The sequence below is a fragment of the Coenobita brevimanus genome, chromosome 6 (genome assembly GCF_032717465.1).
Source record: "Coenobita brevimanus isolate Jiangsu-jjx chromosome 6, ASM3271746v2, whole genome shotgun sequence".
Lineage (NCBI taxonomy): Eukaryota > Metazoa > Arthropoda > Malacostraca > Decapoda > Coenobitidae > Coenobita > Coenobita brevimanus.
In genome coordinates, this window is record NC_136959.1 from 58133414 (window position 1) to 58155802 (window position 22389).

General features: G+C 39.7%; 4 protein-coding genes across 4 annotated transcripts in view; all 4 read left to right on the forward strand.

The window, feature by feature from the left end:
- The window catches only part of LOC145399939 (uncharacterized), a 152693-nt gene that overhangs the window by 120923 nt on the left and 9381 nt on the right, over window positions 1–22389 (forward strand). The gene's annotated exons all lie outside the window — the stretch shown is intronic.
- The window catches only part of EMC1 (ER membrane protein complex subunit 1), a 63876-nt gene that overhangs the window by 36865 nt on the left and 4622 nt on the right, over window positions 1–22389 (forward strand). The gene's annotated exons all lie outside the window — the stretch shown is intronic.
- Window positions 1946–3688, forward strand: LOC145402035 (uncharacterized). Its single transcript, XM_080274135.1, has one exon. The coding sequence runs from the start codon at window positions 1956–1958 to the stop codon at window positions 3666–3668; it is 1713 nt and encodes a 570-aa protein (XP_080130261.1). The 5' UTR covers window positions 1946–1955; the 3' UTR covers window positions 3669–3688.
- Window positions 17277–19015, forward strand: LOC145402046 (uncharacterized). Its single transcript, XM_080274145.1, has one exon. It carries the CDS (start codon window positions 17342–17344, stop codon window positions 18980–18982), a length of 1641 nt encoding a protein of 546 aa, XP_080130271.1. The 5' UTR covers window positions 17277–17341; the 3' UTR covers window positions 18983–19015.

Here is a 22389-nt window from a genome sequence, read left to right on the forward strand (position 1 = left end):
GGGAAAGTTTAAGTCGCAGTGCTACGGTAGGATCAAGAGAAGTATTTTGACAAGCATTTGTCTTAAAACTGCAAATTTGTAGTGAGTATATGAAGGAAGAGGTTCAATCAAGACCAAGGAAAGGGGAGACAGAATTTAGAATTTTGGACATATTGCATCTTTAGGGATCCTCCTGGAAATGCCTCATTATTAGTATGGTGATGGTCAGTGCAGAATCTGTGAAGGCACTGGGTTAAAAAAAAAAAAAAAAGTATATTGAGTAGGACATGTTCACCAATACTTCATGGTTAATCACATTTTAAACAAGGTAGAACAAGTGATAATTTGGGGAATGTTGGAAGTTTAAACAAAGTAGAACACGTGATAATTTGATTATTTGGGGAATGTTGGAAGTTTAAACAAGGTAGAACCAGTGATAATTTTGGGAACATCGGAAGTATGCAGTGGAAAGTTAGGAATGAGGATGATGAGCAGTTTGAAAGATGGAAGGAATTCTTTAGTAACTCAAATTACTTGTTGGGTAAGGGAATAGAATGAAGTATAATTAAACAAGTGGAGGTTAAGATTGCAAACATTATCACACATTGGGACAGGCAGCAAGAGTGGATAGTACAGCTACAAAACTACTGCAGTGTAGGGGTGAAGAGAAGGTGAATGTCTTGTACAGTAGACCCTTAGGATACGCAGGCTCCACTCACGTGGGATCTCCTTGCACGAGCGAGAAAAATGGTAACAAGAATGTCTCACACAGAAGAAGTACTGTACAGTATGTTGATTGTGCAGTGGTACTCAGGAGAGGGACCCCTGATGGTTGATACTGCCCACATAAGTAATTTTTCCCACTTGTAAGAATTTAGTGATAGGTGGGGGCACCCACCATCCACTCATTCGATGTAGTGCTGCTTTCTGATGTCTGCCCGTTCCTCTCTTCCTTCTTTCCTTCCTCTTCTGGTTTTATTTCCTTCATTCTTTCCTCTTCCTTCTGCCTATGGGTGCCTCTACACTAAGTAACAAGCCAACTGGTTTCCTGTACACCAGGAAACGATTTACTATGCTGGGTGGTAACCATATGATCAAATTATAACGCCTGGTGGTTTAGTGGGTAATTAAGGCACTCCAGTCGGATTGAGCCTGGGCAGGTTTATGTCCAAGGGATGGTTGGGGTTTATTGCTCATGTAATGCCACTGGGGGTTGAGTGAAGCTGGTCACTCTCATCTTAAATGTCAGGTCCAACTTGCCTATCCCTGTGCTGCTACACTTCTCGTGGGACAGCGTAAGTTTGGATAACGAGTGGATGGATGGTAAGAATATGGTTTCTTGTAAGTCAGGAAACCATTTACAGTGCTGGGTAGTAACCTTATAACCAACCAATACATGTTCTCTGTGTGTCAGCATGTGGGTTGGCGGAGAGTTAGTGCCCCTCACCATAAAACAACTATCTCAGAGACTAACTGCCACCCCATATGGGATTGTGGCATCTGGCTATTGATAGACAGGTGGAAGAATATGTTCACAGTTATTTACATGCCAGTACATATACAGTATGGTATATAGATGTATTGCTGCTGTTGTGGCCTCAGGATTATATGAACTTGAACCCTGTGGACCTCAGACTGGAGCAGCCCCCCATCTGCAGTACACCATCTTCCCTTGGTGGTATTAGGAGCAAGCTGAGGGATATTTGTACAGTCATTATGTGCTTGGTTGTTGATGCTGCTATGTCAGTATACATATGGTACTGTATGTCAATTCGTAAAACATAAAGTAGTCACAGTAAATTGGTAGTATTTGTAATGTCATAAAGGTAGTTTTTGCAGTGATTCATCCTCAACAGAAGTAGGTGACTTACCTTCTATTCTTTTTAATAATGAGGGGAGGGCAAAGAAGCTTGTTTACCTCAGACTTCAATAACTTTGGTATGATCAAAACTACATGGTCGTGAGACATTTCTCCCATGCTTCCAGGCGTGTTGCTGAAACATCCAACGATCAAGATGGCACCAACACCCGATGCTTCCTCTGCACCTGATGACCAGACAGCACTTAAATTAAAAGCCAGGGATGTCTTCAGCAGTTATTATGGAGTGGAAGAAAACCTTCAGATCAGGAAGTTGGAAATGAAGGTTGAACACCAGAACAAAATTGAAAAGGTTCAGCTTTTGACATTAGGAGGAAAAACTAATAACCCCACAAAAATTATTCTCCTTGTTGGGGCAACAGGCACCGGAAAAACCACACTAATTAATGCCATGGTGAACTACATATACAGGGTAGAATTTCTTGATGATTTCAGACTAATTCTCATTGATGACAAAAATGCTCCTAAGCGTTCTCAGGCTGAAAGTCAGACAGATTTGATAACAGCTTATGCCTTTTACCACCTTCCAGGAATGCCTTTTGATTATAACTATGTTCTTATTGATACCCCAGGATTTGGGGACACGAGAGGGATCCAACGAGACCGTGAAATGATGGATCAGCTGAAAAACTTCCTCAAGCAGGGCTATGGCATAGATCAGGTAGATGGAGTTGGGTTTGTTACACCTTCCTCAGCAGCCCGGCTAACTCAGACACAGCGATATGTCTTTGATGGTCTTTCTTCTATGTTTGGGAAGGATATCAAAGATAACATCTACATTATGGCAACCTTTGCTGATGCTAAAACCCCCCCAGTTCTTGAAGCTCTGAGAGAGGCTGATGTTCATTACACTGGATTTTACAAGTTTAACAACAGTGCTTTATATGCATCAAATGCTGAGGGTGATGAATCAGATTCAGATTCAGATGATGATGACTCAACATACATCTGCAAGTTGTTTTGGGAAATGGGGTACAGGAGTATGACGAACTTCTTTACTAAGCTGGGCAAAACTTTTCCTGCAAGCCTTACCCTAACCAAGGAAGTTTTAGAGGAGAGGAACAAACTTCAAATTGCAGTGATTGGTCTACAAAATCAAATTCATATTGGACTTAGTAAGCTTGCAAATCTGAATCAGGAGAGAGACATGCTAGCCCGTCTGAGTGATGACATGAAAGGTAGTGCCAATTATACTGAGGAAGTGGAAGTTCCAGAGATAAAGCAAATAGATCTGGCAAAGGGCCAGCATGTTACCAACTGTATGAAGTGTAACATGACATGCCACTTTCCCTGCTTTATTCCGGATAATAAGGATAAGATGAATTGTTGGGCAATGGCTGATTCTTATTGTAGAATTTGCCCTGAGCATTGCTACTGGGATGTTCACAAGAATATGGGCTTTAGGTTTGAAACGGTTTGGAAGAAAGAGCAGCGAACAGTTCAGGAGCTGCTTGACCGCTATGAAAATGCTGAAAAAGGAAAACTAGATAAAGAAGCTGCCATCCAAGCTATAGAAAATGATATTAACCAGCATGCTCACAACCTGATTGCCAAGATTAAAGAAGCTCAGAATTGTGTGGAGCGACTTGAAGATATTGCTCTGAAGCCTAATCCTTTGTCCACAAAAGAATATATTGATCTGATGATTGAGTCTGAAAAGCTACAGAAAAGGCACAACTTCCAGAAGAGAATTGAAATGTTGCAGAAACTGAAGGAAGAAGTTGCTGTGATTCAAGGAGTACATGGCAATTGTCCCAATAATTCTGGCGAAGCCTTGCTTAAGCATTTCCATGATCTCATGATTGATTGAAACTGTTGATGTTGTTGGAAGCAGTGGTTTATTATTCTTTACTATTTCATTCAGTCAGTCCTTTAGGTATGATTGATTTTACAGGGCTTTATGAATTCCCTAAGAACTGGACCAAACTTAATTTTTGTTTTTATGCTGTAATGAGATGAATTACAGGAAAACTTTTTATTTATTTACCATTTTTAAGTGAACATGGAAAAATTTGCCTTTTTTTTTTTTTTTTTTTTTTTTTTTTTACCAATATTAAATTTTGATGCTTGGTGTAGTGGTAAATACACCAGTTGTAATGATGGCCTTCCTTTGTGTAACTGATTCTTTTTTTTTTTTTCTTTTTTCCCCAATATTAAATTTCAATTCTTGGTGTAGTTAATACACCAGTTGGAGTGATGGCCTTTCTCCATGTGTAACTGAAAAATTTTTTTTTTTTTTTTTTTTTTTTAATGGAAATGGCATAGATTAGTATTGTACCTTTGAATGTTGTTCTCTTCAGTAACCAAGCTTTAGGGCTTCTGTGCAGTTGTGCCCCCCCAAAAGTTGTAGAGTAGTGTCAAAGACTTTTCTGAACTGATTCATTGTCACTGTTAAGTACAGGTGAATGATTTACTTTCAGTTACATGATGTATGCAGTTGTCCTTTTAAAATACTGTACAGTACTTTACATGGTGTAACAGTATTAGTGTGTAAGTGTAGTGTAGATGATGAATCTTTAACTTTTAAAATAACTGCATTTTGTAATGTCTTAAGTACAGTGCTGATAAGGGATTTATTTTCACAAGTTGCATACTGTGTAGAGTAGCCCTTAAAATAGTGGTGTAGCATTGTTATTATAAGACCTTTCATTTTTTTTTTTTTTTTTAAACCCTGCAAAAGGGGTAATTTGCATTAATATTTAATGGAGGATTTAGTTAAAGTGATTTCCAGTTGTATTCATATATATATTGTCCTCTGTGGACAGTATTGTATGTGTAACTGAAGGAGCTAGAAATAACCTCTGCATAGCTCCCATAAGATGCAAAGTCTTATTCCTCCAAGAAATTGGGCTGCAGTAGTCTTAAATTCTTTGCCTGTATCATAAGATGCTCGGTATTGTACAGTATAGTATACAGTATGGAAATAATGCTTTCTTAATTAAAGTACTGATGTTGTGGGGAGAAAGTTTATATTTTAACCTAAGTTCAAGGTGAGACTCACATTGTTATGCATTTTATTGCATATCTCTGAAGTGGTAGGTGGTGGTGACCATCATCCACTCATTTGATGTTGATGTTGTGCTGCCTGCTTCTTCATTCACCATTATCAGTGTATATCTGCATCTGTCCTTCTCTCTTCCTTTCCTTCCTATCACTTTTTATTAATGTTCTTTCCAGCTCAGGTGACTACACTGAGTAACAAGTCAAATGGTTTCCCGTAAGCCAGGAAACCGTTTATAATGCTGGGTGGTAACCATATAGCCAAATGACAGGGTGAAGTGGAGCCTCCAATGGTTCCTCTTACAGATATCCAGGAACCAGACCTCTACATTTTTTCCTGTGGCTCATTATGGCAAGGTGCTCTCAACCACATGGGAATACTGTACTTGTTCACTACAGGGGTGGTTGCCTGCTTGTGGTTGATGAATCTGTTTGGCCAGACAGACTAGGGTTGATCAATAACAACAACACATCTCAGATTTGTTTTCCCAGCAACACCCAGCAAATGATGGGAAGTAATTAGCTGGTTTTGGCAGATGACTTAGCGACCAGTCCACTAAACACATCAACTGTACCATGGCCAACCTAGTGAAGATTCCTTTAACCCCTAACAGGCAGGCGCCATTACGTAACTTCCGTGCATGAAGAGGCGGGTGACGTTACTTAACGTCCTGCCATTTTTGGTCCTAATTTATTGGTGAAATTGGGTGATGGGGCATCCTTGTCACCTATTGTCCTTCCCTCTACTCTCCCGAGCCTTGAAACAAGCAAAATAGAATATATATATATATATATATATATATATATATAGATAGATAGATAGATAGATAAGTTGCAGTGTTATATTATTTTGTTCAAGTAAAACATTATACAGTATACGTATGTAAGTTATATTGTTATAAGTGTTAAGTAAAATAGAAAACACATACAAAAGATATTGAAGACAATGAATAGTGTAAAGAAAGCATAAATGATGAATATAGTGTTCAGTGGTGAAGAAAAAGCAAATGAGTGAATAGTTTGCTAGCCTCGCCCCAGGCGCGCTTGGTGATAAGCCGCCTGCCCGCTCTCCTCCCTCACTCCTCCCCTCCTCCTCCTCCCACAGCCAGCAGAGACGGATTACCACGCATGTAACACCTCTTACCTTCGTTTTTCATCTGTTTTCATTGATTTATGCATGTTTAGGCTTATTCCTTGATACTTTATTTTTCCGAAAATATGCCGCCCCACACGGTGGTATAATTGATAAGTTGCCCACCCATAAGGGGTTAAGAGGAGGCATGGCATCATTTTTTTTTTTTTTCCAGTCCTACATTGCCCCATGAGGAGCGTAGGAGCTCGGGGCTAGGCAAGTTGGTCCTGACATTTAAGATGAGAGTCAGCCTAATGCATCCATAAGTGGCATTACATGAGCAATAAACCCCAACCATCCCTTGGATATAAACCTACACAGGCTTATTGGATTAACAATGCACCAGTCAACTTCCATCACTTTTTTTTTCCTCTCTCTCTCTCTTGCCATACCCTGCCATCTGCCTATCATTGTAGAAATTACCCATTTCTGTACTGTGTATCATCTTATGTTTGGCATCTACCACCATTCCATCCCACCCAGTACTCACTCCCTCCTGGAAAATCAGAAGCAACGTAGGTCCCTAACCAATGAAGGCCTAACTTGACTAAAATGTAACCAAATATTTGCTTAAGTCTGAGCTCAGTTCTGCTATACAGTATTCTTCTGACTTGAATGGATTGGAATGGACCTCACTGGTCCTGCATGTCATACTTCATTGAACCAAATTAGTCTTACACTGATACATCTGAACTTGAATGGACCCCAGTTATGGATTATAGAAGGTGTTACATGTGTATGGTGTGGATGGGGAGCTGTTCAATAAAGAATTTTTGTAAGATACTGGGGGCGCTCACCATCCATTCACTCATTGTAGTGCTGCTCTTGGGTTCCTGCTTTTTCCTCCCTCCTTCCTTTCCATTTTCCACCTATGTCTTTCTTTCCTTCATTCTTCCCTCTTCCCTCTGTCTGTGGGTGACTGCATTGAGTGACAAGCCTAATGGTTTCCTGTATACCAGGGAACCATTTACTGTACTGGGTGGTAACCATATAACCAAATTATGGCACCTGGTGGTTTAGTGGGTAATTAAGGTGCTCCAGTTGGATTGAGCTGGTGCAGGTTTATATCCAAGTTTTTTTTTTTTTTTTCTAATGACAGATCAGACGAAAGAAAGTCAAATGGGTAAAAAAATAATCCCTACACCAGATTACTGGTGTCCTTCGTTCATAAAATATCTAACATTTGGACTTGAACTGCTGTTGGTTGAAGTTCGGAGGGAAACAACTCTGGGGAAGTGAGTTCCAGAGAGATGCAGTTCGGGGAATGAAAGGATTGTGATAGGCAGAAGTTCTGCAATGTGGCTGAGTGACGTTCCAGTCATGAGCGCTGCCAGATGTTCGTGTAGCATGAGGGGAGGCATGGAGAGGTGGCACAATGGATGCAGCTTCATCTGAGCATTTGCCATAAAAATACCTGTGAAACATTGCAAGGGAGGCAACTTTCCTTCTTACTTGTAGGGGAGGTAGTTTATTTGTAATAGCTGTGTTAATAATTGCAGCAGCTTTGTTCTGAATTTTGTCTAGTTGTTTTAATGCAACCTCTCCACATCCACTCCAGAAGGGTGAGCAATATTTAAGCTGAGAGCGCACATGACTCATATAAATTATAGCTAACTGATCGTCAGTGAAGAAGTTACGGACTCTGTACAATAATACAAGTTTTTTTGAGGCAGTTTTAGCAAGTGATCTGACATGAGAGGTCCAGCTGAGGGCATTGTTAAGTGAGACACCGAGAATTTCAATACTTTTGGAGATGGGAATATCACTAGCATTGAAGGTAATATATGAATCTGGCAATATCTGTCTATTAGTAAATTGTATATACTTGGTTCTACTAGCATTAAATGAGACAAGGTTGTTTTGTCCCCATTCATTGATCCTAGATAAGCCTTGATTTATGGAGATGGCTGTACTGAGTTGAGAGTTAGAGATATTATACTTTGTAAATGGGTGTCTGAGTGTGAATGAACTGTTGTGTTGAGTCATCTGCATATGAATGGATGGGATTTTGGGTGACAGATAAGAGATCATTAATATGAACCAGGAACAGGGTTAGCACCAGAACTGATCCCTGTGGCACGTCGGCGTTAATGAGTGGAAATTGGAATATACACCATCTACTCTTATTTTTCTGTTGTTGAGATATGAGGAAAGCAGAGGAACAAAAGATGTTAGTCAAGGGAGTTTGGATAGCAGGGAACAGTGCCATACTCTGTCAAAAGCTTTAGAAATATCAAGGGCTACTGCATGAGTTTCTCCATGTAGGTCGATTGATTGATGAATGGTATGAGTCAGCAGATTGAGTATGTCAATGGTGGATCTTTCATGGCGAAAACCATATTGTCTATCACTAATTAAGTTGTTGGATTCAAGATGTTTAACTACAGTATGTGCTTATTAATTAAAATTTCAAGTACTTTACCAAGAGAAGATGTGACAGCTATTGGTCTTTAATCATAGGGGTCAGAGGAACTTCCTTTCTTTGGAATTGGTTGGATATTGGCTTCTCTCCGGGAATTAGGGAATGAAGAGGTACATATGCATAGTCTGAATAATTTAGCTAGATCAGAGGCAAGTTCTGGGGAACACTTTTTCAGAACAATTGGAGGAATTCCATCTGGTTCTGGAGCTTTGTTGGTAAGTAAATTGTCTAGGATGGATTTTACATGTCTTGTCTGAATTTTAAGTGGAACCATCATCCACTCACTTGATATAGTGCTGCCTACTTCATCCTTAGCCGTTATCATTCTTTTTCTGTGCTTCCCTCCTCTCTTCCTATTTCTCCCATCTTTCCTCACGTCTTAATGCTTTTCTTCCCTTTACAGGTGTCTTTACATTGAGTGACAAACCAAATGGTTTCCTGTAAGCCAAGAAACCATTTACAGCGCTGGGTGGTAACCATATAACCAAACCATACGTGCTCCCTACGTGTCAACAAGTGGGTTGGTGGAGGGTTAGTGCCCCTCCCTGTAAAACAAATAACTCAGAGTCAAATGGCCACCCTTTACGGGATTATGGCATCAGGCAATAGATAGATAGACAATTTCAGGAGAGTTCTAGTACGGGGACATTTTGGCTGACTTCCTCTATGGTAGAATTTCTGGCAAACGTACTGGCAAAGATATCTGCATTCCCAATTTGTAATGTTACCATCTGCAGAATTTAATGGGGAAATGGATAATGTCTTGTTAAAGTTATTATTGAAAGAATTGAGAGTTGACCAGAATATGCTATTGTCATTATGGCTGTTAACTAGTTTTGATGCTTGGTTTTGAACAAAGTTTGATTTAGCAAGATTTATTACAGCTTTTGCATGGTTTCTAGCAATTTTAAATTGAGTGATTTAGATATTTTACTTATAAGAGTTATATGCAAATGGCTTTTGGGCTGTTGCTCTGGATGGGGTTTATTGCTCATGTAATGCGACCAAGGATGAATGAGGCTGGTCACTCTCACCTGAAATGTCAGGACCATCTTGCCTAGCCCCAGGTTCTTATGCTTCTCATGGGGCAACACAGGATTCAATGCCATTTCTTACTATATGCGAATTATGCAGTTGCATAGGGCCTCTGAAGCCACCAGAGGGCCCCCAAGCTGCCATTCCTGGCCTTTTTTTAGAAATTTGAGTGTTGAGTCACTGCATTCACAAAATAAATTTGTAGGGTGTCCGGTGGACCCGTCAATTATTGTAAGTGTCATAAAGTGAGTAATGTAAGTCAATCTATCTATCTGTTGTAAGTAATGTATTTAAATAAGAAACTCCTGAAATTGTACTCGTTTCTCCTGAAATTTTCAGTCAGAATCTCCTGAAATTGGAGCGTTCGCAGTAAGGCACAGATACTAGATACCGCCAGAATTTTTAATTTCCAATTTTATTTTGAGGGTAATGCAGAATGCTCACTTTTTTTTTTTTTTTTTTTTTTTTTTTTTTTTTATGTACAAATTTGTCTCATTTAAGGTGAGTCCCGTGCCTAATAATGAGGTCACAAAATACTTGTAATGTTGTTCTAATGTTCTGCAGTGTTGGCTGTATACGTCAAAGGATGAAGATTTATTGGTTTTACACATATGTACGAATATTTCTTGATTCATACTTTTATTCAAATACTGTACTCCCAATGGTCACCAGCAAAGGTATTAAAAGAAAAAAATAGAGTTTCTTCGATGAGACTGCGGTTCCAATGGACAGAGATCGCAGGGGGGCCCCAGTGGGTCCCATTTATTATAATTTTCTGTCGGTTTAAATTGCTGTGGTCAACATGAAATGTTTTATATGAATTTGAGAGAAAAAAAAGATGTTATGAGTTTTTCTCGGATCTAGCCCCTTTTCCTCTTAAAGTGCACCAGATTGATGCATTTAAATGTTAAAGGCATGCCCCCGGACCACCTTAGAGGGTTGGAATCCCCTCACCATAGTTTCACAAAATAGGGGCCCCCAAACAGCATTTCACATAGGTCCCCTAAAAGGCTAGAAATGGCACTGACAGGATTAGATGATGAATGATATTGATTGGTTTACAGTGGTCTAGCGCATAGGTGGAGTGACGTGTGTCCAAGGGTCGGGTCTGTAATGTGCCCATGTTAGGTCCAGATGATGAGACTTCACTTTTGCTTTATATTAGGAACTATCCAGATCCACCCCCCTCCCCCTCCAATTTTTAAACCTGAAGGATGTCCTTGGTAGGTTAGTAAATTTGCATTAGCATGAATTATCACATTCATACTTGAATTGAGAGACGCCATACAAAGAAAGCTGTACATAATGAAATAAAGCCATAGAAAAGAACAAAAACTGATGAAACCCACTTGGGGCAGCATGTAAAGTTTAACCTTGTATCCTGGTTAAGACAAGTGTTTTTTCTCTGGTAATTGCCAGATAATTTCCCTACCACTGGGAAACATTCAGAGGCGTAAGTGTCAAGAAGTTACAGCAAAGAGTATAAAGAAAGATAAGAGGGGACAGTCGCATGTCTCTATGGCAAAAGTGTAGCTCCTGGAACGGTGGTGCTGTCCAACGGAGGGCGCGGAAACTGTGATAGCAGTCGTTTGTGCTGGTTCACACCACATCAGTGTTTAAGGCAAATGTTAGCACTTATGTGGGTTGTAACAATATCTTAAGCTCCATTATAGCGTATACAGTATATATAAAACGATGCACTAAATTGGGAATCTTACTAAATATTCTGCAGGAAAAAATTAGTACATAAATACAGTTGAAAGTGGCGCTCATCACTGACAGCTCATACCTCACGACTTGACACACTGGCCTCTGTCTGTGGTTTACATCTTCATTTAAAACTCCTGGCTCTAAATCAAGTTTCATTCAAAAGGCTGAGACTTAGGGAGTAAATAAATGAGATATATCAGGCCAGTCTATTAAGAAATTGAAACTCTCCAATGCAAATAAGTAATAACAATATTGTATCTGGAGCAGCATTAGTATGATTTTAAGAAAATATCTGTTCTGTCTGCATGTATAGCTATGAATGCAGACAGAGGGAGCATATCTATGTTCCCCAGTTTTACATCCTAACGACCTAACCTAACCTATTCTTCTAACCTAACTTTTTAACCTAACCTATCCTAAACTAACCTTACCTAACCTATCCTTGGCAGCATAGGGATGACCCCCAGAGAGAGAGAATGATAAAGAAGAGGGAGAAAGGCAAGGTTACCAGTAAATTAAAAGAAAAGAAATATATAATAGTGATGAATATATACCTGTAGTTGAAGATTATCTCTTGGTTCAAATTATTCTTTTAAATACTTCAACCTCTCCATATTAACAATCATGGAATAATGATAATGTCGATGTCAATATTAATCAAAGCACTTTTGCTGCATATGAGGAGTTATTGTACCAACAATGTATTTTTTTACAATAGAAAAAAATAACTGCAACTTTTTGGAGGGAGGGGTGTATTTCCAAATCTTATAAATGTATATACAGGGTTGGTGGCTATACATCAGTGGTTTAAACCAAGTTTTTTTTTTTTTTTTTTTTTTTTTTTTTTTACCACTCTCTCTCTCTCTCTCTCTCTCTCTCTCTCTCTTGGTCCTACAACTAAATTTTAAAAATTTTCAATTGCAAAAGTAAAAGAGGTCTTCCATGCATATGAGACAAGTGTTGCTGACTGATAAAAGTTGATAAAAGCATGTGAGAGAAGTGTAGCTAGCTGATAAAAAGCTGGCTGATAAAAGCATGTGAGACAAATGTAGCTGGCTGATAAAAAGCTGGCTAAGAAAAGCATGTGAGACAAATATGGCTGGCTGATAAAAGCATGTGAGACAAATGCAGCTGGCTGATAAAAACATGTGAAACAAGTGTAGCTGGCTGATAGAAGCTTGCTTTTAGACTAAATCAGGAACTGTATTTTCACTTTTTTATGTCCAAGTTCATGAACTGGTTGTCTTCAAAGTGCTCAGCACAAAAACACAACTTCTAAGGAGAGACTCGGATGTTCTCCCCAGATCTGCCCTCCTCTTCTTGACCTCTAAGTTAACAACACTCAGTAACCATAGTAGTCTATAGATAAAACACTGAGAAATTACATAGCATGAGCAACATAAAAAGAGCCTGATACTCTAGAACAACACTCAGTAACCACTTGTCATGTCAAGATAAATCACGATGAATTAAATACCAAAGCAGCAATGAGAAAATAACCAACCAGATAAATTTTTCTGATAATTTCATCAACTTAGTTTAGATATGATGTGATTGTCAGTATATCACTCACCTTTCCTTGTCCCTTGGGAATCGAAATAAAGATAATCCCAGACTTTTTTGCCTAGACTTTCTGCAGTTAATAGCAGCACAGACCTGACTGCCTGGCATGATGTTTACATTCTCCAGCTCTGTTTCCGCGCCTGCCGGTTGGGGCGCCACTGTCACCCAGAGTTACATGGGGATGGTGCGACTGTCCCCTCTTATCTTTCTCTATACTCTTTGGTTACAGTGTGCTTTGGCTGATGCCATAATGTTTTACACACCACAAGGAAAGCTCCCAGGGTGTGTGGGCAAAGGAACTGCTGTATCTTTGTTGACCTCTTAAGCCTATAGTAACAACACACCTGTTTTATTTTGGCTAATGCCATTTGATGTTATTCTGCAGGAAAACATCCTAAAGTCTGAGGGATAATTGATAGTCACCTTACTACCAAAAATATTCCTGCAATGATCCTTGAATTCTGTAACAAGGATAAGCCAATTTAATGTGGCATGTCAACAAACTTGGTTGGGATTACATCACAAATACTTAAACAATGAATTATTTTTTTCCACACTGAATTTGAGGTAGAAGTGGAGGGGGTGGGGAATGGTGACTGGCTAAGTGGTCAAAGCAGTTAGGCCTTTATAATGGTTTTCTAGTGCTTCAAAACTATGGTTTTTATAGTGTGCTGACCAGCCATTATGAATTGCCATTGTTAATGGCGGACCCAGCATACTGGTATTCAGTGTAATTGAAAAATAATCAACAGGTTTGAGTTCAGGACTGTTTCTAGCCTTTTGGGGGCCTTAGGCAGAATGCTGTTTGGGGGCCCCTATCTTAGACCAGGGATGCCAGACGAAAAGGCGCGAACAAAAGCCAAGACAGCCAAGAAATAGCCAAGCACCACAACCTCGAGTCACTTTACACATATTTTAATTTCTTAAAAAGCTAATATTGGCAGCCTGGGGGCCCCCTAGTGGCATCGGGGGCCCTAGGCAACCGCATACTTCGCCTATAGCAAGAAACGGCCCTGTTTGAGTTAGTAAGAGATGATTATGTTCTCAGTAATGTTTAAGTATATACAGTAATATTGTATTTATAAACAGTTTTCCCTATGTAAGTAATGCTGCATGTATGAAGTTAAATTAATATGTACCTTGATGAATGCTGTTTTTATGGATATTTTGAAAGCTGGTTTAATGTTTTAAATAACATAAATATAGTATATAATTAGGATTGTAATATTATCAGGATTGTATAATTTTCTTTTCAGCCTCATAGCTGCTGCATACATAAGAGGTTGGGCACCTGTTCTGCTTTACTGGATTGGATTACATCTTGCACCATGGAATTGTAAGTGTTATGATGAACACTAGCAACAGTCAGTTTTAAATGTTCTTGCATTATGTTTATTCTTGTAATTGTTAAATCTTGTTGCTAGTGGAATGTCACTTGTGGAAGACAAAAGTTCTGGAGAAAGTTGAGTACAGTAAAGTCTACATGCTGCAACTTAGTCACAGATTTGATACCTTTACATACCCGTCAAATTCACATTGCATCTGTGATCAGTCAGTTGCTTGCCTGCAACATGTATCAGAATTAAACAAGTCTAGACAGAATTTGGCAGCTGCATTCACTGCTAATAATGTAAAGATTCAGTGACTGTTTTACTGCAGCATTGTTTTTGTTGTTGTTGTGGCTGCATGCTGTGAACAGCAGGCTGAAGTCACTCTTCTGCAAGCCCTCATCCTCCTTTTGGGGGATAGGGAGGGAGTGAGGCACTGATACAGCTGGGCAGCAGAACCAGCCAGCTGTATCAATGCCTCCACATGAAGGTCTCTCTCCCCAGCATCTTTTTTTTTTTTTTTTTTTTTTTTTTTTTTTTTCAACAGTGGCAACATGCATAGGAGTGTGTAAAGGTTCTTCAGAAGGTTTCTACATGAAAAACAGGCTTTTTGTGTTGCAAAAATAAATAAATACTTTACCTGATAAAATTAAAAAAAGCCATTTTTGCTCATGAGTGAGTTTGAAGGAACATTCAAACTGGTGCTCATCAGGTGATGTATCCTCACAGTCTTAAATACATCAATCTTTCTTCTCATTGTTGTCATCAGTAGCCTCACGCAAACCTCCTTTCCCACCTCACGACAGAGTGAGGCAGGTTCCAGAGAGCCAGAAAAAAATTTATACTAATCCAGGGGTGCCCAGTTGAATGTTTCACACTTCCAATCATTCGTCAATCAAACCCCCAGAATCCTAGCTCTACCGGATAGGTATCACATTCGCCTGTTCGCACAAAACTTCATATTTACCTGTCTGACAGGCAGTCAGTAACTGTCAATTTTAAAAGGTGCCAATCCCTGGTCATTCATTTCTCTGTACACGATTCATCCAGTAGACTTAATCCCTAATTAGTTTCCTAGTCTTGTCAGCATCAGTGTCACTCTCTCATGTAGGTTTCTCGTATCTCTCTGTCTTCTTGATCTACCATGCCTCCGCCCACAGTAGTATGTGGAATATCAATTGTTTTTTCATCATTCCTGCTGCCTGTAACCTTTAATCTTGCTAACACAGTGGGTATACTATTTATCATGAAATGATGCTGTAGTAGGTAATGATATTTTTTATGTATATAGATAATGAATTTTACTTGTTAGGAATCTTTGTAATAAAAAAGCATTTGCAGTAAATTACTGGTTGTGATTGTGAGGAGGAAAAGAAAAAGAATACTGGTAACATTTAATTCCTATCTGTTTCAACTAAAGCAGAAGCAAATGAGAATAAAGTGTATTTTACCAACTGTACTAGTACAAGCATTTATGCTAATATAGTGGTCATTGTTTAATGCTATCTGTATTGCTTGTTTAGCCTATAAATACAGTGCTTTATCATTTACTTTTTAGAGAACCAGAAGAAGTAGAAGTGAGCTGTTGTGGACCTAAAGTATGTCCAGGATGGATATTTGATAAGCAGTCGTCAACCTTCAGGCCTAATCAGGAGGCTGGAATCAAGATTGAAGAGAGTCCCCCAATATTCACATTTGACATATGGCAGAAGTATAATGTGGAAAATTTGCTCTGTGATGCTACAAGCAGTTTCTGGAAGAGTCGTTGGGTACAAGATTTTCAAAGATTGAAAAATGAAAATGTGGCACTATTAAAAGGAAGAAAACTTGTTGAGAGAAGAGGAGTGGGAATTCAGCCCAGCAGTAAACATTATATTGTAAAGTCTGTAAAGAAAGAGTATAATGTAGATATGCTATTGCATTTAAAACATGAAATTAATGATTACCATGTGCAAAGTTTGACTGAAGCTCTGAATGAGATGTTATCCAATGCATCTTATAATTTTTTGCCTGCCATTGTCAGTAATTCAGCATTGATTGCTGCATATATCTATGCAGAGAATCATGAGGCCAAAACAATTACCATAGGTAAACATGCACTGGAAGAATTTGTTCGTATATTGGTGGCTTCTGATGTTAGCTTATATCCATGCACTGCCATAGTCATGACTCCTGTGACATCATCCCCACCATCTTATGCCTCTGCTGTTAAAAACAGCAGTCCACAGAGAAGCTCTTGGCATACTGTTCAGTCATCTTCCCCCAGTCAGCAAGTAAAACACACATCAGTAACCAAATGGAAAAACACACCAGCAGTTGGCAAGAGTAGTAATTTAGAAGACCTGAAGATGGTATCAGCAGAGAATTGTGAGTGTAACTTGGATAGTGGAGAGCCCTCCAGCAAAATAGGGAAAACATCAGATGAATATTCATTTCCTGCAACCAGAGCAAAACCCCACAATGGCAAGGGCAGAAATGAAGATGAGAATCACAGTGGCAAAGGCAGAATTGAAGATGAGAGTCACAGTGGCAAAGGCAGAAATGAAGATGAGAGTAGTTTGTCAGGGACACACAAGACTTCACAGAAAGAGAATAACTTGCCAGGGATGCACAAGACTTCATATGCACAGAAAGAGAGTTACTTGCCAGGGACATACAAAACTTTACATGCACAGAAAGAGAGTAACTTGCCAGGGATGCACAAGACTTCATATGCACAGAAAGAGAGCTACTTGCCTGAGACATACAAAACTTCACATGCACAGAAAGAGAGCTACTTACTTGAGACATACAAAACTTCACATGCACAGAAAGAGAGCTACTTGCTTGAGACATACAAAACTTCACATGCACAGAAAGAGAGTAACTTGCCAGGGATGCACAAGACTTCATATGCACAGAGAGAGAATAACTTGCCAGGGATGCACAAGACTTCATATGCACAGAGAGAGAATAACTTGCCAGGGATGCACAAGACTTCATATGCACAGAAAGAGAGTGATTTGCCAGGGATGCACAAGACCTCTCAACAGAAACCATGGCCAAACTTGAGTTTATCCATGACTGGAATTCATGGTAAAGTTGCAGATGAAAATTTCCCTAGAAAAAGTAGCACAGAGAGTGATAGTCCGCTCATTAGTACACCACTTGATTGTTCTTTCCAGACCATAGATATCCCTGATTCGTGCAGTGCTGTCCATACATTGACTGAGTCAGAGAAGGGAGTATTTGCTCATCCTAGAGTACCTGAAGCATCAAGCTGTAAATCTTTATCTAGCACCAGAAGTAACATCATGTGTTATGACTATGATCCTTCTCCTTTTAAGAGCTCAACTGTAGGTAAACCTAAAACTGTTGTTTGTGAAACAAAATCCATGGCACAAAGAACTGATCCTGAAGATAGTAAGAACAGTGATCTGTTGTCAGTATTCATTCCTCCAGTCGAGGAAGATAACTTGTGTGGAATGACTAGGAAGTACTATGGAGTTAAATCCAGTGTAAAGGAAAAAACAATCCTCCTCCTCGGTGCATCTGGCAGTGGGAAAACAACACTGGTGAACTTTATCGCTAATTATTTTCGGGGCAACAAGAAGGCAGATGGAGAGCTAGTTCATGTTGCCTCTAGTTATGGTTCTGCCCAGTCAGTCACTAGGTTCATCACAGCATACACATTCTGTGAAAAACAAGATGAAACTCCAATCACGGTCATTGACACTCCAGGACTTAATGACTCGTCAGGAGCAGAGGTGAGGGATCATGTAAACTCACTGAAAACTTTCCTGGCAAACTTTGCATCTCAGAATTTTGAAATACATGCCATTGCATATGTGGCACAGGCTCACTTAGTGCGTCTAACATCCTCTGAACGCCTCATCATGGATTATGTGTCAACAATGTTTGGCAGGGAAAATGAAGATCACATTATCACATTTGTTACATTTTCTGATAATCAGGAGAATCCACCTATAGTTGAAGCAGTGAAAAATTATGGTGTGAATTGCAAACTTTTTTTGAAATTCAATAATTCTGCTTTAAGCAACACAAAGTCTGAGGAAGTTGATGACTTAGATCGAGTCTATTGGCGAATTGGGTGCAAGAGTTTTAGGAAGTGTTTGAAAGCACTCTCGGAGCTGCCAGCACTCTCAGTCAACACTTTAAAATCACTGCAAAGGGAAGTTTATTTTGCTCAAGTTGTTGATGCTGCAGAAAAAGATTTGAAACTGGAACTGAAGGCCTTCATAGCATTAACCAAAGATCATTTTGATATTGGACAAGAAACTGTCCAAAAAGCCAGTAAGGCTGTGTGGGAAGTAGCTACAGCTCTGAATTATAGCAAGTTTGCTCAGTCCTCTAACACAGAGCCAGTGGAGATTACATTGGTAAAATACTTGAAGGAGCTTTGTGAAGAAACTGGCAAAAGTGAAGTACACTATGTAAAGATGCTTTCTCTGGAGCCATCAAGGGGTTTGGTATGTGCTGGAATAGCAACTCTTTGCAGTATTGCACCCTTATATGATAAGGCCTTGACACAGATTAATAGAATGAAAAACGCTCATTCAGGTGATGCAACCTATACAATGTATTGCCATGGCTGTTCCGATGACCATAAGTTAAAGATTACACAGGAGAAAGGGCTTACCATTCCATACATTAATAGAAGGCAGTCACTCCTAGCATATAAATGTACAGTTTGCGAGTGTGATGGCAACCTTCATGGATACGGAAGCAACTCTGTTGAGAAAACAAAAACCATTGAACACACGCATCTCACTCTGAACAAGTTGCTCCAACATACAAGAAACCAGGTGTCAGATATTGTAAGAGAACTGTCCATCCAGGATTACTTGATACTCGAGTCTACCTTTCTGCAAGTGGTAAATTGTGTAACACAGTATAAATACCATTCATTTATTAATGCATTGATGAATATTTGAGCCATTTTGTAAGGAGCAGCATTTGCCTGTGTGTACATGTATGAATGCACAAATCACTAAGATTTTTTTCTGAAGACTGAGAAGCAGTAGAATGGTAAATTTTCATTTAAGTCCAATGGTTAGTATGCATATACAGTACATGAGTGTGTGTTTAGGTTAATTGTGGAATGGAGTTCAAGTACAGTAGTGTTTTGCTCACTTTGTGAAGTTGATCATGGAAAAGGCTTACTGGTAATTGGAATGACATTCAACTCTGACTGCATATGAGCATATGCAGAATAAAATCATAACTTGGTAATTAATTTATATCATTGTTTGACAAGTGTAGTGTAAGAGATTGGCACTGACAGTTACATAACCCTTGATTTATATGGCAGATGATACCTGTGGTTTGCCCAGTAAAAAACAAAATAATAATAATTATACTGGGTGACTGAAGTAGAATAGCAAGTAGGATTTTTACTGACTGCAAGGAGTCACATTGGCCATGGAAGCATTTATAAATGCCAGGATTGTTTTTCATGGATTTGAGGTAAATTTATTTTTTCCAATTCTGAGAAGGTATAACTTTGTCATGTCCCAGCACTTGACAGGATGTTTGTTTTATTGAGTGTTGGAATTCTCATACATATTTTTGAAGATTCCCTGTCATAACGTTTGTTTTTGCAGGAAGAACTAGAGACACAGATGATTTCACTTTGATTTTTTTATCTTGCAAAAACAGTGGTTACAGTCACTTTTCATGCGTCAGCCATCTAAACCCCCATCGTGATGACCGACGTGTCATCCGATGCAAGAGACTGATCCACACAGACCCAGACTTCACACCCTTCACTTACAACCAGACAAAGCATATCATTAGCAACCTTAAGCATTCATCTGCCTGTGGCTCAGAGAGCACAAGCAGCATACACCTTAAACACCTTGGACCACAAGGCATACAAGCACCCACCAACATATCAAACAACAGCTACTCTATCTATCTGTCTATCTATAGCCCGATGCCCTACTCCCGCAAAGGATGGCCACAGACAAAACTCCTCCAGGTCGCTCTGTCACCCACCATTTGACTACCCACCTCCCAACCCACTCCCCCCTCCCTCATATACCTCTCAACTCCATCCCTCCACCTCATCCTCGGTCTTCCCCTCGCTACTCACGCAGCATAATACCCAACATCTGGAGTCATGGTACCATCATCACTTTCCCCAAACCCAACAAAGATCCCACGTTACTTTCCTTACACCGAGCCATCACGGTCCTCTGCACCCCCTCCTAAGTCACTGAACGGCTGGTATTAACAATTAGCAACACCTCACATCCCCCTGGCCCATCACAACATGGTTTTAGGCCTGTACACTCCACAAACACTCTTCTTATACAGTAGACCTTACACAAAGAGTTCCTGATGGTATGAATTCAGCTAGGCCACCACACAGAACACTCCAATACTCATTTTTTTTTTATTATCAAGGCGAAGATGCACAACAGGTTGGTGATGATTGGCTGTATGCACGTGTCTGAGTAACGTATTTACTAACCCAGATTTCTCCCCAAGATATATCTTATGTCAATTAATAATGCTAATGAGTAAAGAGGTTATGAAGTAATGTTGCATTCACCCAATCATCTCCAACCTGTCAAGTGCATCTTCGCCTCGATAAAAAAAACTGAGTATAGTCACACTAGACATTACCAAAGCTTTTGATGCCATCCCCCATCACAACCTCACAAACAAATATTCAACACAAACATGCACAATAACACAAAAAGATGGCTGACAAACAATTTAGCAGGCAGATGTGCATATGTAACATTTGCCAGTCAGTCATTGAACATCAGAAACTTCACAGACAGCATCCTCTGAGGATCTGTTTTGTCCCTTACACTCTTTAACCCATACATTATATGTGCACGACATACCCACACCCCACACACCACAGATATGCATAGCTTCCTATGCAGATGACAACACTTACATGTACACAGTATAATGCAAATACAGCTGCACACATCCTCCAACCTTACCTCAACACACTACGTGAATGGTTTACCACAAACAGACTCACAATAGCTCCAGCCAAATCTAGTGACCCTTCTCACAAACTGGACAACAGAACATAGTCACATTCCGCACCTCACCATAAACAGTACTCCCTTATCACACATGCATGAACACAAACACACACACACATACACACACACACACACACACACACACACACAAAATCTTTGGTGTAACATACATTACATCAGTATCATATAAACAACACATCACAAACATTAAAAATAAAGTAACACAAGACTCAGTGCCCTGAAGGCACTTGCCCATACAACATTTGGACACAGCAAAGAAACCACCTTCACAGTATACAAACAATGAATTATGTAAGCCCTGCTTGGACTTCTAACCTCACTGAAACACACTACAACCCTACAGACCATACAGAACAAGGCCCTGAAAATATTCACAGTCTGCATAGCTGCTACACCTACAGACTATCTACACCAAGAAATGAAAGTCCTCAAAGTCAGGGATCATCTAGACATGAGAGGCACACAAACTCTTGCCACAGCCTCCACATATCCACACCTTCCACTACACTACATGGCAGCACATCCACACACACCAAGGAACATCAAAACAACACCCCAGCATGTGATATCATACAGAAATACTGCCCTCTCTCCCTCCTCAAACCAGCTTCCAGAAGCACATCCATGCTTAAATCACTCGCCACTCCATTTAGTCACTCAAAGACAACACACAGCTACATGCCTGGCCTCCTGATATCCACCCTTCTGAATCCTACCTCCCTCGTAAGGACAAGGTCCACCTGGCCAGGCTGAGATGTGTGCATCATCAATCCCTTTTGAGTTATCAGGAGAGGCTGGATGACTCCATCCCTGATTCCTGTTCAGGATGCAACACAGCATCCCATACTATTAAGCACATTATGGAAGACATGCATTTCACACAATCACCTGTGCCAATAACACAGCATACATTCCTTGAGAGCTCTGTGGGAAAGCCCGGTCTCGGCCGTGGCCATCCATAGTGACTCAGGGCTGTTCGGCCAGACTGCCTGGGGAACAACTACTGCTACTACAAGGAAGTGATTGTAGATATGTGTGGGAATCCTACCTGTGTATGTTTTTGCTACATGCTAAAGTACAGGTTGTTATCCCTGGTTGATATAATATTTCCATTGATGTTCTCAAAATTAACAGATATTGGCAGTATTTAATGCTGATGTACAGTTTGTAATATTACTCAAGTTTGGTGTTACCAGTGATACTGTTAAGATATTAGTACATGTAATGATCTTCATGGTTACTTAACTCTATGTTGCTGCTGGAGAGAAGAGCAATATATATTTCCACTGTTACTAGGTGTATATTTTGTT